At 42.8% G+C, this 16,868-nt stretch overlaps 2 protein-coding genes across 3 annotated transcripts in view; one reads left to right on the forward strand and one right to left on the reverse strand.

The window, feature by feature from the left end:
* LOC110970454 (smoothelin-like protein 2) overlaps positions 1 to 11,918 on the forward strand; it is a 41,767-nt gene extending 29,849 nt beyond the window's left edge. The window contains exons 6-13 of the mRNA XM_051937668.1: positions 730 to 942; positions 1,057 to 1,206; positions 1,369 to 1,431; positions 6,305 to 6,362; positions 6,987 to 7,112; positions 8,899 to 9,013; positions 9,832 to 9,983; positions 11,411 to 11,918. Coding sequence (XP_051793628.1) covers positions 730 to 942; positions 1,057 to 1,206; positions 1,369 to 1,431; positions 6,305 to 6,362; positions 6,987 to 7,112; positions 8,899 to 9,013; positions 9,832 to 9,983; positions 11,411 to 11,537 — 1,004 coding nt within the window. The 3' untranslated portion in view covers positions 11,538 to 11,918. The remainder of the gene's footprint in view (positions 1 to 729; positions 943 to 1,056; positions 1,207 to 1,368; positions 1,432 to 6,304; positions 6,363 to 6,986; positions 7,113 to 8,898; positions 9,014 to 9,831; positions 9,984 to 11,410) is intronic.
* Positions 1 to 16,868, reverse strand: part of LOC110970730 (CLOCK-interacting pacemaker-like) — a 611,892-nt gene that overhangs the window by 367,227 nt on the left and 227,797 nt on the right. The window lies entirely within an intron of this gene.

Genomic DNA, 16,868 nt, shown 5'->3' on the forward strand with positions numbered 1-16,868 from the left:
AACAATGACCACAGAATTCTGTGATTACCAAAAGTCATTTATAGTGGCTATATATAGTCAGTCACATTCATTTGAGAGTAACTCATGTAGTTCATCACATGTTCCACTAAGTTTTTAGTTGTTATATTGATGTGTACTTTCACACTTTATTAAATTACAACATTACTTATTTAGTAATATGGGAAGTAGTAGTTTAGCACTGTGCTCAATGTCTTTTCCTGTGCATCAAATACCATTTTACCTGACATTTTTTAAACCAAACTTGATGAACGTTACCTGACATACTTGTTGGGATCACTTTAGTGACTCCATAATCACCCTAAAAACCACTTACCAGGCAACTTGTACCATCCTTTAACCAGTTACCACCTAGTAAGAGTCTAACAATCACTCTAAACACCTGTAGAACCTCTAGTAATATCCTACTACCCAGGTGATAGACCATACTGTCCAGCAACCTCTAAAAATCACTGAAACCCAGATAGAACACACAAGCCACTATCAGTACTTAACCTAACAAACATAGAAAAACACCTAAACTTTCTTAAGCGCGCCACCATGTTTCAAGGTTCTAGTCTAACCATCTAACTTCTGTTTCATGGCAAAGAACATAAAAATGTCCGTCTTACATCACAAATGTGTCGTTTTTTTTTTGTTTTTTTTTAATTTCCACTCTAGCTCTTCTGGATTCTGTCTAATTCTAATAATATTCCACCTCCACTTGCACAGATACAACTGGAGCAAAGAATCTGAGGTCCCAGGTTTCTCAGGATCAGTCGGGTTCTGAGTCTCAAGCTTTGCCACATCTTCCCCTCACAGCCGTAACTAAAAACTCTGATGCTCCTGCAGCACCTAAACCTGACCAGAGTCCTGTTGCAGCACTGAACCCTTTGATACCAGAATCTCCGATGATAAAGCGAGGCGAATATCCCTTCAGATGTGGTGTGTGCAAGGCTAAAATATCAACATTATTGTGTTATACAGTATGCAGAAGGGTCACTGAAGTGAGAAAGTGTGTTGTAAAATGAGTTCTGTGCTTTTTTCTTTCATCTGTAGACATCAGTGAATCCAAACCTCACCTGCCTCTGTCTGCCCCGACCAAACCCAACACCGAGTCCTCACTGTCAGCTGCACCAGCTCAGCCTTCGAGTCTTTCAGCATCACGGGATCCTGCAGTGAAACCTGGTGAATATCCTTTTAAGAGAGGTGAGTTGGACCAAGAAAATAAAAATCTAAAATAAAGATCATGGGAAGTTGCAGGTTTTTCCAATTCCTATTCCCCTTATGTGGTAATGTCTATATTGTATTTTTCTGTACATTTTTACCTCTGTTTAGTCTCTGTTTGTTTGTCTCATCTCAATAATTCAGTCCCAGTTCTGAAGACTCCTAGTCCCAGTCTGAAGAGAAGTGTCAGCTTCCCTCAATCTGCAGGTATAATTAACATTTTGACAGCTACCTCTTTTTATAGAATTACTACTTTGTACTTTTTTAGCAAATGGAAACTCTTATAACTAAACAACTGTTATGCAAAAATGTTTGAGGCTTCATTTGAAAGGGAACATCTTCTTGTCTCTTATAATGTGCACTTCATTAAAAATAATTCAGATTATGTTAGGTCAAATATTGTCACACTCCTCCTGTGCCAGTGCTCTGATGAGTCTGATTAGGAACAGCTGGGGAGAAACACAGCTGAGTGCTATGAACAATCAATCAGCTCAGTATAAAGCCTGGCGTTTCCCTCACTACTCTGCTGCGTCATTGCCTCATACCTGTCACATACCTCCGGTTTCATGTTCCTGTTTTGAGACACGCTGCACCCTGCTTCGAGCACACTGCTCACTGGACAATTGGATCACCTCTTTCCCCCCCATGGGTTACCTCACCTGTTCAGCCTCCCTCTCCTCACCCAGTAACCCTCGTCTGCTCGGATCTTGCCTGCTCAGCCATCCCCACCACTTTCTCCACAACCTTCGTCTTCTGCTCTGCTCCCGCCTCGCCTCCCGACCCCAGGACATTTGTGAGTTTCTCTCCTTCCCCGTTTAGTTTAGGTTAGTCTATCACGGCCGTAAGCCATCGCCCTTAGTTCTGTTAATTCCCTGTTCTGTTTATTCCACGTGCCTCCCATATGGAGTGCCCTTTTGTTTGATTTTGTTTGTAAAATAAATTCATTTTTTCACTTCACCCGCCTGCCTGTTGCCTGCTGCTCGGGTTCACACCACCTGTTCATTACAGAATGACGCAGCCAAGCACGAACCCAGCAGGCACCCCGACATGGACTCTGAGTTCCCCCCTCGATGTTTTTTTTTTCCTGCAAGGAAAATTCCATTTATTTCAATTTCTTGCTCGAGTTATGGAGAGAATGGCAGAGGGACAGGGTTAACACCACTGTAACCCTGGGTCGCAGGCTGGCTTGCCAGAGACCGTGGTTAATGAACCACCTGCCGGACTACATTAGGGAATTTTTAAACACTCCCCTGCCTTACCTGACTGTCCCCAGTTATGTATTTAACCATCTCAGTTCTGTGACCACCAGTCCGCCTGCTTCTGGGCTAGCTGACCCTTCGGGCGCTAGCAAACTTTCCTGCAGCCAACCAGATCTCGTTTCCCCACTAGCCACAGCACCACTGGTAAAGGAGCCTGGCTGCCATAGACGAAACGCCAGGAGGCGCCGTGGTGCTCCGGTTCCAACTCCGGAGGGGTCCTGCACCTCCTTGGCTCCTGAGCAGGGTGACACCAAGGCCGCCCCCATGTTAGGAGGACCAAGTGTCGTCCCCTCACTTCCTGAGGCACTAAGAGCGGCCTCTGCAATCGCAGAGAGGCTAGCGGCAGCCTTACCCTGGCTTGGGGGGTCCGAGGGCGTCCTTCCCGCCCATGGGGCACTAAACACTGCCATCGTGGGTGTGGAGAGGCTCAAGGCTGCCTATGCGGGCCATGGAGAGTCTTTAGCCATCTTGGTAGATCCCAGGGTGTTGGGATCATTCCTGAAGGCTCTGAACAATTCCTGTGCTGTCCTGGAGAAGCTGGACGCCGCCTCACTCACTCCGGCTGAGGAGAGGCCCCATGCCACCTCACTCGCTCCAGCTGAGGAGGGGCCCCGTGCTGCCTCACTCCCTCCGGCTGAGAAGAGGCCCCGTGCCGCCTCACTCCCTCTGGCTGAGAAGAGGCCCCGTGCCGCCTCACTCCCTCTGGCTGACAAGAGGCCCCGTGCCGCCTCACTCCCTCTGGCTGACAAGAGGCCCCGTGCCGCCTCACTCCCTCTGGCTGACAAGAGGCCCCGTGCCGCCTCACTCCCTCTGGCTGAGAAGAGGCCCCGTGCCACCTCACTCCCTCCAGCTAAGGAGGGTTCTGTGGGGCCCATCGGCACGTCTTCTGTCCCTGTGGGGCCCATCGGCACGTCTTCTGTCCCTGTGGGGCCCATCGCCCCGTCTCTGGCCCTTACGGGTCCGGTAACCTTAGAGGAGCTAAAGGCTCCCGCTGCAGCTCTAAAGGAGCTAAAGGCTCCCGCTGCGGCTCTAAAGGAGCTAAAGGCTCCTCCCGCAGCATTGAAGGAGCTAAAAGCTCCTCCTTCAGCTTCGAAGAGGCGTCCCGCCTCTCTTGCGGCTTCGAGGAGGCGTCTCGCCTCCCCCGAATCCTTGATGAGGAGCTCCGCCTCTCCTGCGTCCTTGATGAGGCGCTTCGCCTCTCCTGCGTCTTTGATGAGGCGCTTCGCCTCTCCTGCATCCTTGATGAGGCGCTCCGCCACTCCTGCGTCCTTGATGAGGCGTAGAGCCTCCTCGGCAGCCTTGAAGGGGCTTACCGCCCCCTTGGCAGCCTTAAGGAGGCATAACGCCTCCCCCGAGTCCTTGTCGAGGCGAAATGCCTCCCCTGAATCCTATTTAAGGAGGTGTCCCACCTTCTTTGCAGCCTCAAGGAGGCGTCCTGCCTTATCTGAAGCCTCAAGGAGGCGTCCCACCTTCTCTGCAGTCTCCTCTGCGGCCTCAAGGAGGCGTCCCGCCTCCCCCGTGTCCTCGTCGAGGCGTCCCGCCTCCCCCGTGTCCTCGTCGAGGCGTCCCACCTCCCCTGTGTCCTCGTCGAGGCGCAACGCCTCCACCGCAGCTTTGGTGAGGCGAAACGTCTCCTCGGCGGCCTTGAGGGAGTTTAGCTCCTCCTCGGTAGCCTTGAGGAGGCGTAGCGCCTCCCCCCGAGCCCTGAAGAGACATAACGTCTCCCCTAAACCCCTGCAAAGGCGTGGCACCTCCTCGGCAGCTTTGAAGGAGCCTACCTCTTCCTTGGCAGCCCGGAGGGGGCGTAGCGCTTCCCCCAATACCTGAAAGACTCAATGCCACCCTAACACCAAGTGGTTCCCCTGCAGTGGCCACTTCAACACCCTGTGGGACCCCTGCAGGAGTAATCTCCTCAGTTCTGTCCCTCCAGTCCTTTCAGTCCCTCCTGACCTTTCAGTCCCTCCTGTCCCTCCAGTCCTTTCAGACCCTCCTGTCCCTTATCCCATTCTGCCTCCAATCCTGAAATCCCCAGTCCAACTCCCCAAGAGATCCCCTGGTCTTAGTTTAGTTCAGTCCCCAGTTTCGTTCCCCGAGCTAGTCCCGTCCAGTTCTATCCCAGTCCCGTTCCAGTCGACTCCTGATCCGCCCCCGGAGGGGCCACCGGCCCGACCCCAGGAGGGGTTCCACCGTCGCCGGTTCCCAGTCCGGCCACCAGCCCGACCCCCAGAGGGGTTCCACCGTCGCCGGTTCCCAGTCCAGCCACCAGCCCGACCCCCAGAGGGGTTCCACCGTCGCCGGTTCCCGGTCCGGCCCCTGGAGGGTCCTCGTCGGTCCAGCTGCCGGTTCCCGGTCCGGCCCCTGGAGGGTCCTCGTCGGTCCAGCTGCCGGTTCCCGGTCCAGCCCCTGGAGGGTCCTCGTCGGTCCAGCTGCCGGTTCCCGGTCCGGCCCCCGGAGGGTCCTCGTCGGTCCAGCTGCCGGTTCCCGGTCCGGTCTCCAGAGGGTCCCCGTCGGGCCAGCTGTCGGTTTCCAGCCTGGCCTCCTGTGGGTTCCTGTCAGGCCTGCTGTCGGTTCCCAGCCCGGCCTCCTGAGAGTTCCCGCCGGGCCTGCTGCCGGTTCCCAGCCCGGCCTCCAGAAGGCCCCAACCTACTCAGCTGCCGGTTCCCTGTCCGACCACTGGAGGACCTCCGTCAGCCAGGCTATCAGTTCCCGGACCAGCTCCAACCCGTTCTGCGTCCAGGCCGTCCTCCGGAGCGGTTCCTTCAGCCTGTCCGGCTTCAGCCTGTCCAGCCCCAGCCTGTCCAGCCCCCAGGCCGTCCTCCGGAAAGGTCCTTTCAGCCCGTCCTGTTCCAGTCTGTCCAGCCCCTGGACCTTCCTCCGACATTGTCCCTCTCACCCATCCGGTCCCAGCCCGCCCGTCCCTCGGGCCGCCCTCTGGAGCGGTCCCTCCTGCCGGATCCCAGAGTCGTCCGCCGGCACCCTGACAGGTCCAGTGGGCGCCAGGAGGCGCACCTTGAGGGGAGGTACTGTCACACTCCTCCTGTGCCAGTGCTCTGATGAGTCTGATTAGGAACAGCTGGGGAGAAACACAGCTGAGCGCTATGAACAATCAATCAGCTCAGTATAAAGCCTGGCGTTTCCCTCACTACTCTGCTGCGTCATTGCCTCATACCTGTCACATACCTCCGGTTTCATGTTCCTGTTTTGAGACACGCTGCACCCTGCTGCGAGCACACTGCTCACTGGACAATTGGATCACCTCTTTCCCCCCCATGGATTACCTCACCTGTTCAGCCTCCCTCTCCTCACCCAGTAACCCTCGTCTGCTCGGATCTTGCCTGCTCAGCCATCCCCACCACTTTCTCCACAACCTTCGTCTTCTGCTCTGCTCCCGCCTCGCCTCCCGACCCCAGGACATTTGTGAGTTTCTCTCCTTCCCCGTTTAGGTTAGTCTGTCATGGCCGTAAGCTGTCGGCCTTAGTTCCATTAATTCCCTGTTCTGTTTATTCCACGTGCCTCCCATATGGAGTGTCCTTTTGTTTGATTTTGTTTGTAAAATAAATTCATTTTTCACTTCACCCGCCTGCCTGTTGCCTGCTGCTTGGGTTCACACCACCTGTTCATGACAAATATAGCTCTGAAGAACCAAACTGTAGTTCAAACGTGTCACCAAAGACCTAGCAGATGTTCAGTAAATTGTCATTACACCTTTTAATAATGACTCTAAGAGACACATTGGCAATGTTGTTTTGTTGTGGTGGTTTCTGCCTGTTTATTACATGTCATTCTTCTTCACTCTGAGTTTTTTTTATTTCTCTTTACAGAAAAATTACTTCCCTCCAAGTCAATCATAAAATCTGGTTTCTCACCTAGTTTGGACAAGTAAGTTGTGACCCTAACTCTTGTTTTGTGACATTAAAGAGCCCATATTATGCTAATTTACAGGGTCTTTATTTTACATGCTTTAATGTTCAAAAAATCACAATATTTTTCTCAGATTGTAGATTTCTACAGCACCTCAGTCTGAAATGCTCCATTTTAGCTCCTGTTTCTTTGAAGAACATCTTGTGGAAAACCCAGTCTGTGGTACCATAACAACAGATCTTTTGAGTACAGACGTAGAGATGTAGTTTATAAAATAATAATGTCGGACTATGAAGCTTCTCATTCTTAGAGGGGACGAAACTAGCAGCTAGACAGGTGTTATGCAAATATGTTGCATGATGATGTAGATAAGTAACAGAAGAAAAGTCTGGTCTACAAATGCAGTGTTTCAGGCAGGTAGGCAGCGGTGTTTTCTGTGATAGAGAATAACTTTGAATGTTTTCAGACCTTTTGCATATACAGAAAAGTAGGTTTATAATACAACAAAGAAAAACACCATATAAGATAATATGGGCTCTTTAAGCTAACAATGGTTAGATTTACTGCGGCTACATTTCCCTTAAAGCACCCATATTGGTGAAAACTCAATTTGACGCTTTTTTCTACACTGTTTCTCCATAGGAAGGTGAACAAGCCAACGGGGGTTGAGTTTAAGCCAGATCTCATGAAATCGCAAACGTATCCTCGATCCAACGGGGCTCAAGCCAAAAGGGCCATGTTTGAAAGGATGAGCTCCGAACCTACAAAGTAAGACAGAAAAGATATTAGCATAAAAAGCAATAAAAGACAGTAGTAAAAACTAGCTGTAGACAAACTAATGATTCTGTAAAATAAGAGGCTATAAAAACAGATCATATACTCATATAGTCCTTATTGGTTTTTATTGTCAGTGGGTATGGTTACATGGAGTTTTTTCATTCGGAATTAAAGGTTTGTTCTTCGCGTGTACATGAAATTATTAATTCCGAATTACGGTTTACATGGACCGCACATTTTTTCACCTTCCTTAATTCCGCTTTAAGGCTTGGGCGTTGGAAAGGATTCTGATTGGACAGGGAGTGGATGTGACTTATCCCTGTGTGACCGACCCAGATTCTGCTGGTCGCCAAACCGTGGTTGGGCAGCCCCAGGTAGAGCTAGCCCGTTTAGCTTAGCGCGGCTTGTTGGTGGTGGTAACAGTCAACATACAGTCCAACAAACTTTGCAGGTGGAAGAACGAGGCACTTTATTTAAATGGCAGCAACTGTCCACACTTACTGCTCAGAGCACACACTGGCTTCACACACTTTTCCTCTTTAGCTTTTGTATTGTTATGTGCAGCTAAATATACCTCCATCGCTACTCTTGTCTCTGCCACAGACACACCCATAGAGTGTATATAAAGATGGACGTAGCAACTGGCTCCAAAAATGAAGCCCACCCAGAAGTGTCAAAAATTTGCAATATCATGCCGTCCGCTAGGGTTGGCTCCAAAAAGCTTTTGCTTCATAGACCCCAATTCATCACCGGAAAAAATAAAATTTGATACACTGATTTTCTACAGCTCAGGATTTTTTCCTGTTAGTTTTCATGGTCAAAATGAGAGATCAGGTGGCCGATCTTAAAATAAATCAATACTGAATTTTAAATAAATCGTTAAAGTTGGCGGAGCCAGGGGGCGTGGCTATACTTGATAGACAGTCTTATCTGGAATGACTGACAGCAACAGAAGCCTCTGCGGTAAAATGTGGGCGGGATAAGAGAGTCTTCAGCTCTCAGTCTGGCCCGCCCATAGACTGGTCCTGCCCCTAGTTGCTCTCTGGTCCAGCCTGTTTGATGACGCTTTTTACGTCACTGGCTCCAAAAAATCCAAAATGGCGACCAGGAAGTAGCAAAATCCGGGCTTCATTTTCTCGGCATTGAAACCAACGGGTGACATCACGGTTAGTTCACGTCTGGACACACCACTGCGGCTCTCCTCCTACGTCACACTCACGTACACACACACACACGCAACCTGCCTCAGTTAAGGGAGAGCTGGCTTGGCCTGCAGCACCTATTAACCGGAAGAAAACAAACTCCATTTGCCACAGCATTTCTTTTCCCCAACAACATGGAGGAACAACTAATAAGCACACTTTTCGCTTTGCTTTTTATTGTCGTTTTGAAACAGCAACTCGACAAAGGTCGCAGGACGTGTACGTCGCTACATCATCACTGCATGAGGTGCCAAGCGTGCGCAGAATGACCGGAATTAACTAAAGCGGAATTAACTTTATACATGAATAGAACATACACAGGAATTAGTTTATTCGGAATCAACATCGGAATAAACCAGGTAGTTTACTCGGAATTAAGTTTATCCAGAATTAACTTTTTAATTCGGAATTAAAAAGGAGATTTAAGAGCGGAATTAACTTGAATTCCGAATTAAAGAGGAATAAAAGGTCCCATATAAACCCAGCAATTATGGCAAATGGAAGGGGATGTATTTCAGATATTTTCATCATAATTCATAACACTGCATTTTGCTATTTTTTTCCACCTCAACCAGGCCAAAGGACTCAAAGCCAAAACTGAAACACTCTCAGAGTTTTGGAGTTTCCAGTGCCAGCGGCATAAAACAGATTCTTTTGGAGTGGTGTCGCTCAAAAACCATTGGCTATCAGGTATAGCACTGGAATAAATGTTTCTATCCTGCTGTTTCTCACCTCAGTATCCACTTATGTGTTGGTATGGAGCTTTAATTCTTAATGAATGGTCTCATCTAGCTGATCCAGAAACCACTTTTGTTCAGATTTTGAAACATTTCTGAGCACATTCAGGACTTCTCATCCATGTTGGCTTAAAAGTGAAGTTCATTCTTGACTTCTAAGATGTAATTTTTCTGTCATTAGCTGTGTTTCTGAAATGTATTTTTATTCGCATCACATCAGAAAAAGTTAATATAAGCAGCAAATTTTAAAAAAAAAACTTTCCTAATTTTGCAAAAACATTTATATGCTCGATTGAGGTGGGTGTGGACTTTTGAGCACCATTGGCGAAAAACCTTCTTTAAATTTATTCTGACCTCAATTCCTAAAGACTTTCTCCATTTTTCTCTCATAAATTGGACAAAGTTTAGATTGTTTCCAGTGTGTTTTCTTAAGAGCAGTTGATGGAAAGAAGCCGAATTTACCTTTTCTTTTTTCATTTTTCAAGACATTTTAACATTGCTTCCAATTCAGTTGACAGTTATATGGTTACTGTCAGATGTCAAAATGCAGCTTTCTACATCTTCACTTTCATGACAGCTAGATAAACATAAAGGTATAAAACACTGAACAGTGTAAAAATAGCTACCAACTCCTCAAAAAAGTCATCTGATGGCGTCTTTTGCAGCTTAATGGAGTAAAAGTCTTTACTGTGTAGCAGGAAATACTTTGTTTTGGGAGTCTACGCTGAAAAAAACAAATTTATTAACAGTTCTTCATCATCTTTCCCTCAGAATATCGATATCCAGAACTTCTCGTCCAGCTGGAGTGATGGGATGGCGTTCTGTGCTCTGGTCCACTCGTTCTTCCCTCTAGAGTTTGACTACAACGGTTTGAACCCTGCGAACCGCAAACACAACTTGAGCCTGGCCTTCACCATGGCAGAGTAAGAGAGGACTGCGAGAGGCAGTGTGCGGCAGCTCAGCTAAATTTAGATACATTAACTAAAATAAGATGTATCTTATATGCAGTGATCATTTCGGTTTAGCTATGATGTGTTGGACAGCTGACTGGTGGTGTCTTTGTTTAAGGAATTTATCCATTTATTATTTATCAAATGGCAACCTGGAAGATTTCAGTTCTTTTTGATTTGGCACCTCCTGTAGTTAGTGGAGGGGAACACAAATGTGGTTTAAATCTACAGATCACAGAGTTATGAAAGCATACTGTAATTTTCCAGAGTTAATATATATTTTAAATGATGGATATTTACATGTGTGAAAATGATTAAACTACTCATAATAATAATAATAATAATATAAACCTATACATGTAATAAAACACATTCAGTCAACATTTTTTGTGCAAAAAAATCAAATTATGCAAGATATCTGTAGTTTAATAAATCTATGTAAAAATTACAGAAGCAACACTTGTTTCATTTATTCACACAAATTTATACATTTATTTACTGTGTTTAACTTCAACTGTTTCATCTAATAAATTAAGAAATATTTGTAAAATTGTACATTTTCAAATGTATTGAAAAAAAATTGTGAAAAATTAAAAGGATGTTTTTAAAAAAAAATCTTTTTATTCACAGTTACAGATTTTCAAATGTTCATTTATATGTTAAAGTCCTGAACTCATGTTTTAAATTTAAATCTTCAGGATCGCCACATTAATATTGAATCAAACACAAAAAAACCTTTGAACATTACAGCATGATCAAAATCTACAATTAAACAAATCTGGAAACTGTTAGCAAAAAAATTTTGAATGCTGATTTCATAAAAATTGACTCTCTCATATTAAGCTTGTCATTCATTTCAAAATGAAAACCAGAGTCTCAGCAGCTTTGATTTAAATCGACAAGCTAACATACTCACAATGCAAACATACTGATGTTAGCTGAACATATTAGCATGCAACATTTTCAGACAATGGTGGAAATTAACTACACACATTTACTTAAGTACTGTATCTAAGGACCATTTTATACTTCCACTCCACTTATTTTACTAATAGCTTTAGTTACATTTAACATGAAGGTTTTCCACCGCGGATAATATAACAAGCTTTTAAAATACAACACATGGATTAAACCACCAAATTGTGATTTTTTTCCCCCAATATGTCTCCATTATTTCAACAAATGTTCAGATCATTCAGGACTTTTACTTTAACACTTCAATCACATTTTGCTGCTAATATTTATGTACGGCTATTTAAGTGGGATTTTTCATGCAAGAATTTTTTGAAATGATAGTTTTGCCGGTATTTTCTCTTAAACCAAAATACTGAACAATACAGAGATAGAGCAGTTATTCTATAGGGTTTACGTGATATATTTATATATTTTCTGTGTTTCAGGCAGCAGGCCGACTGTCTACGTCTGATTGAGGTGGAGGACATGTTGGAGATGGGAGACAAGCCAGACCCAATGTGTGTGTTTACATATGTCCAGTCGCTCTACAACCACCTGAAGAAGTTTGAATAACTCTGTATAAGAGTAGACGCCAAAGTCTAGATGTTATCAGAAAAAGGACAGTTTTCTCTACCAGACTATAAATGATGATTATACTGTTTGTGTGAATTCATCAGATTTATTAGCATTTACAGCAAACTACTGATTCTTAAAATGCAGCTTCTTCTTACATGTACTGTCGTGTGTGTACAGCTCTAATGTTGCTCAATGAGTATTTAACAATGAACAATATTTTAATATATGATGATGATGAAGGCACGCTGCAGAGTAACAGCGTAAGGGTCATTCCAGAATTGGAGGACATTTGGGCTTCAAAAATTTTGAAAAATTAACCTTGTCTTACAGTTTTCTGCTACATATTCATGAATAATAGGTAATAAACTATCAAAGGCTTGACTGACTCAGCTTACACATCAATGGTACCATTTTCATTCCAGGTGTTATTTGTCGTTTGCGAACCCTACTCTAATCACAGTAACAAGGTTGGTAATCCATGCTAATGTTAGGTTTTTCTCAGGAATGGAAGCTAGATATTTAGCTAGCTGTTACTGCTACCAAGAAGGCAAACTTACAGATGTAAAACAGTAAAGAAAAATGTAAAAAGAATTTCAATCAAGTCTGACAATGTTATGAAAACATGAAAAATAGAAGAGAGGACACAGCTTTGCTCTGATCCATTCTTTTGGAAAACTGTTTGATGATGTTAATTCCAGCGTATCATGTGATTCACTGTTTTCTTCTTTTTCTACCAGCTGAAAAGGTTATGGTAACAGGGTTGTTGTGGGACACATATGTTATGCATAATAATTATTAATTTAACTGTAATATTTATTTTAAAAATTTCCCACAATTACGAGACATCAGTGAAAACAAATAACACCGAAAAGAGATTTAAATTTAATTTTAACTGGTTTATTTGAAGCCCTGCGACAGACTGGCGACCTGTCCGGGGTGTCCCCTGCCTTCGCCCGAGTCAGCTGGGATGGGCTCCAGCAACCCACTGGAAATAGAGGATGGATGGATGGTTTATTTGAGATTCAATTTGGTCATCAGCTGGTGGGATGAGAAAAATGGTATTTTAGGGAGAAGTCCAGACTTATTTGGTATTATTTAAAAAACACTTTCAAACTTTCTTTTCTCCTTGGTTTTTTTAGATTTGGTCTCAGGACACAACAACTGCATGTTTTGGTAGTTTGTACATGAATTATTTGAAATTTAATATGTGGAACAATAAGTTAGGAATATTGGTATTTACATGAGTGCTTTTCCTATTTGGTTTGAATTTTAATGAAATAAGCAATAGTTCCCTTTCATATTGCTATTAATGAATGAGAAGAAGCAAAGCACCGTACAAAAAAGCAGCAGGGTTATACTACTGTAGTACTACTGTAATGCTCATTACTGTAAAACTCATACTCATTACTGTAATACTACAGTAATGAGTATGAGTATTACAGTAATGAGCATTACAGTAGTGATGTACAGTGTACAGTGATAGAAGACAGATGGAACTGTCTTGTAGAAAAATTTAGGGTCTCTGGTACCTGTCCCACACTGAGATTTTTGCCACCAAAAATAGCCAATTAAAAATCTCGTCCAACTTTGGGAGCTCATATTTTCCAAACTGAGGTACCTAGAAAGCTCCAGTTTGCAGGCCCCCATGGCCTGCAGAGTGTAGCGAAACACCTGGGGATGTTTGTGGGGCACTAGCTACATGCAGAGGCCTTGTTTACCAACTCAAAGCTCTCTGGTATGTCTAGAGGCTGAGAATTAACCACTTAAAGATGCAAAAAACGAGCCTGTCCTCAAACCAAAAACGACCACATAGGTCGTCTGTACACGCCCGTATTACGACCCAGTGTTACGTTTTGACTATGCGACCTCTGGCGGTTGAGTAAATATCGACACTCTGGAGTCGCAGGTGAAACGTCATCATGAACAAACTTTTATCTAACACTATCCCTGTCCCTATCCCTAACCCTAACCTTAACCATAACCCTAAAAACGTGTTGGGAAAGTGAGAAAAAAGCCGTTTTGCGACGGAAAAGCCGTTTCGCGAATTAAATCCCGTAATGTGTTCGTTTTCCCCGTAGGGGCGCAAACGTTCATACGACCGCATAGGTCGTATTCCGGTGCACGGTGCAAACGACCGATGCGGTCGTATGAATTGGAGGACAGGTTGCAAAAAACCCTGGTGAGGCTTTTATAGCCCAAATTCTGAAAATTTCAGACCCCACAACTCAGAAACTATTTGAGCTACAGGCCTACAATTTTGCATAGAAAGTACTTTTGTGACTATCTAATGGCATACAAATTTAGGACTAATTTGAAAATGGTGTGGCAACCACCATCTGGTGAAAGCACACGGAATGACCCAGATAACTGGTTTATAAATAAGAAAACTAAGAGACAATTAATCAATGACAACCAATGAGAAAAGCTCTTTAGGCTCCACATTATTAACACAGTTGTTCAGCACAGGGTGAAGATGTATGGAAGGATTGTAAGTGTCTGATTAAAATGGAAAAAAATAAGTTTTTCTTTCAACCTGTCGGGAAAACTCTCTAAACTTAGGGTCAACCTGACATTGCCACCTACTGGTAGAACAAAAACAACAGAACTGACCTCAAGTACTGTTTTCAAATTATTATTTCATCGTTAAAAATGGTGATTTTAACTATTACATGACTTCTTCCCTCCTATGTGTGTTCACTTGATGTAAGCTAAACCAAGAGAGACACAAAAATATATTTTTTAAAAATTCTAAAATGAATTGATGCAAATAGTCTTTTCTATGTTGTTTAATACATATTGATGAATGATGAATATTATTCAATCCAGCTTTAAATTTTACTTTATGACAAATTCCCAAACCATTTTATTATTAAATTAGGCACATAAGTTTGTATGATAGATAATATTGTCATTTCTCAGCTGTGGTATTATTTTAAAAAAAACAACAACAACATTGCAAAGTCCCTACTTTGTTGACGTTATTCATGTAACTCATATTATATTGTAGGGTCTTAAATTTTCTACTGACACTGGCCAAGTAAATTTTTATATCTAACATTATAACTTATAATACTTATAATACTTGTAATACTCAAGTTAGTCCAACTCAGATTCAGAAATTCAGGTATGTTTTCAATAATGGCAACTTTTGTATATTGAATAATATTATAGGGTCCTAATCAGGATTTGCCAGGTAAATTTGCATATCTAACATTATAACCATAATATTTAAGTCACTGAGGTAAATTTGTATAATATATAATATTGTAGGGCTTTAAATTTAATATTGAAATTAATCAAATAAATTTACAATATCAATATTATTGTGGAGTCTCAATATCTAAGTTAGTAAAATAACTTTATATTATGAATAATATTACAGGGTCTTAACCAGAAATTAGTAAAGTAGTTTTATGCAGTGAATAATATTATAGGGTCTTAAACTGAATTTGTCAGGTAAATTTATATAAATAGTGTTGTAGGGTCTAATTTTTAATATTTATGTTAAGTACATTTATATCAAAAATAACATTGTATATTATACACGTTACTATATAAATTAGTCGAGTACATTTACATCATAGATATATTTTTCTTTAGTATTCAATTTTTTTTTAAATTTCTTGTGTCAATCTTATTTCTTATTATTAGAAAACGCTTTTTAAAAAATGCATTTAAAATGCTTTCACGTGATGAAGATCGGACAAGGTACGTTTTATCCGTTTGATTCCCGGCTGTAAAACACACAAGCAGAAACAAAAAAATAAGCCGTTTTTTCGTTTTTTCGTTTTGAGCAAAAAACAAAAAAACAGGAAACGGTTCGTTTTTTCGTTTTTTCGTTTTGAACAAAAAACAAAAAAAACAGGAAACGGTTCGTTTTTTCGTTTTTTCGTTTTCACCCCCAAAATGAAAATACGACTCCATATTTCGTTTCATTGGTGGGCGGGGCTTCGGAGCCCACCGGTGCACAATAAAGCTCCTGTCCATCACAATAAAGCTCTTGCGCTCGCAGGCATAGACAGACTGACTTTCTTTGTATTGCCTGCCCCCACTGCACTTCCCCTAATTCTAAATCAAAGCAAGTCGTGTACACAGTACAGAGTTTGCACGATAGTAGGCTATTTATTGATTGAATGAGCGAAAGATAGCCTATCTATCGGATTAAACACCCAAGAGGAGGCCGAAGAGGCGCGCTGAAAGTAGGTATATAAAATGACCAGCAGGTGTCGCCATTCCTTAATGTTGCCACCAACCATCCCCTATCAGGCAATTAATACATTGATCTGGGTTAATGTGATCTGGGTTAATGGCAGGGTGTGCGCTCAAAAAAAGGCTTTAGTTTCGAGATACCCCTACCCAGTTAAAACAACACACCACCATGTTTTTAATATCCAGTAAATGTGCCACATTCATTAAAGGTGGCAAATACGTGTTTATTATTAATATTATCATTATTATCATTATTATTATTATTATTATGTTGCTGTTGTTATTTGCTTTAATTTAGGCCTTATATCTTGAAAAAGCCTGTCCAATTAGGAGTGAGGTGGGGGAAAGAAGCCCAGAGTTTCATAATGGTCACTCAAAAGTTGATACCTGCTCAACGTAACTAGAAAGTCAAACTCATTTTTAAAATGCACAATAATATAAACTCATGCAAACATAACAGTCTAGTGAATGTGGATTCTGCGCTGTTTGTCGATGGTGAATGTTTAATGGGGGGAGATCTGGGATAGGCAGATCCAGTTGCTTTGGTTTGGTTTACAGGAGTACTTCTGTACTTTTGTTTTATTCATTGGGAGAGCATAAATACAAATGGGGTTTCATCTTATATGTGATATACTTTAGTATGTGATATAATAAATATATTATATCTATCAGATGACACACAACTTTACATCTCCTCTGACCCCACAGCCCCACTCCCTCCTAACTCCCTCATTGCCTGTTTCCAGAATTTCCTCAAGCTCAAAGGAAACAAAACTGAGGTCTTGTTATCAGTGGCTCAGCCCCAAAGCTTTGGAACTCTCTCCCAACATTCAAAACCCACCTCAGAACCTACCTCTTTCAGCAGTCATTGTCATAACTTCACTCTCCCCTGTTTTAAACATGTTTTAATTTTGTGTTACCAGTGTATTAGTAATGGTTTCAACAGCGCTTTATGTATCTGTGTATATATTTAACTGTGTAAGGCCACTTTGGGTGACTAGAAAGGCAAATAAATGTTTTTATCATTATTATTGTCGTATTATATGCGATTAATCTTATATATGTGATGAATTTTATACAGCATCATACATGACATAACATGACATATTGAGGAAGCTA

The sequence above is a fragment of the Acanthochromis polyacanthus genome, chromosome 17, assembly GCF_021347895.1.
Source record: "Acanthochromis polyacanthus isolate Apoly-LR-REF ecotype Palm Island chromosome 17, KAUST_Apoly_ChrSc, whole genome shotgun sequence".
NCBI lineage: Eukaryota > Metazoa > Chordata > Actinopteri > Pomacentridae > Acanthochromis > Acanthochromis polyacanthus.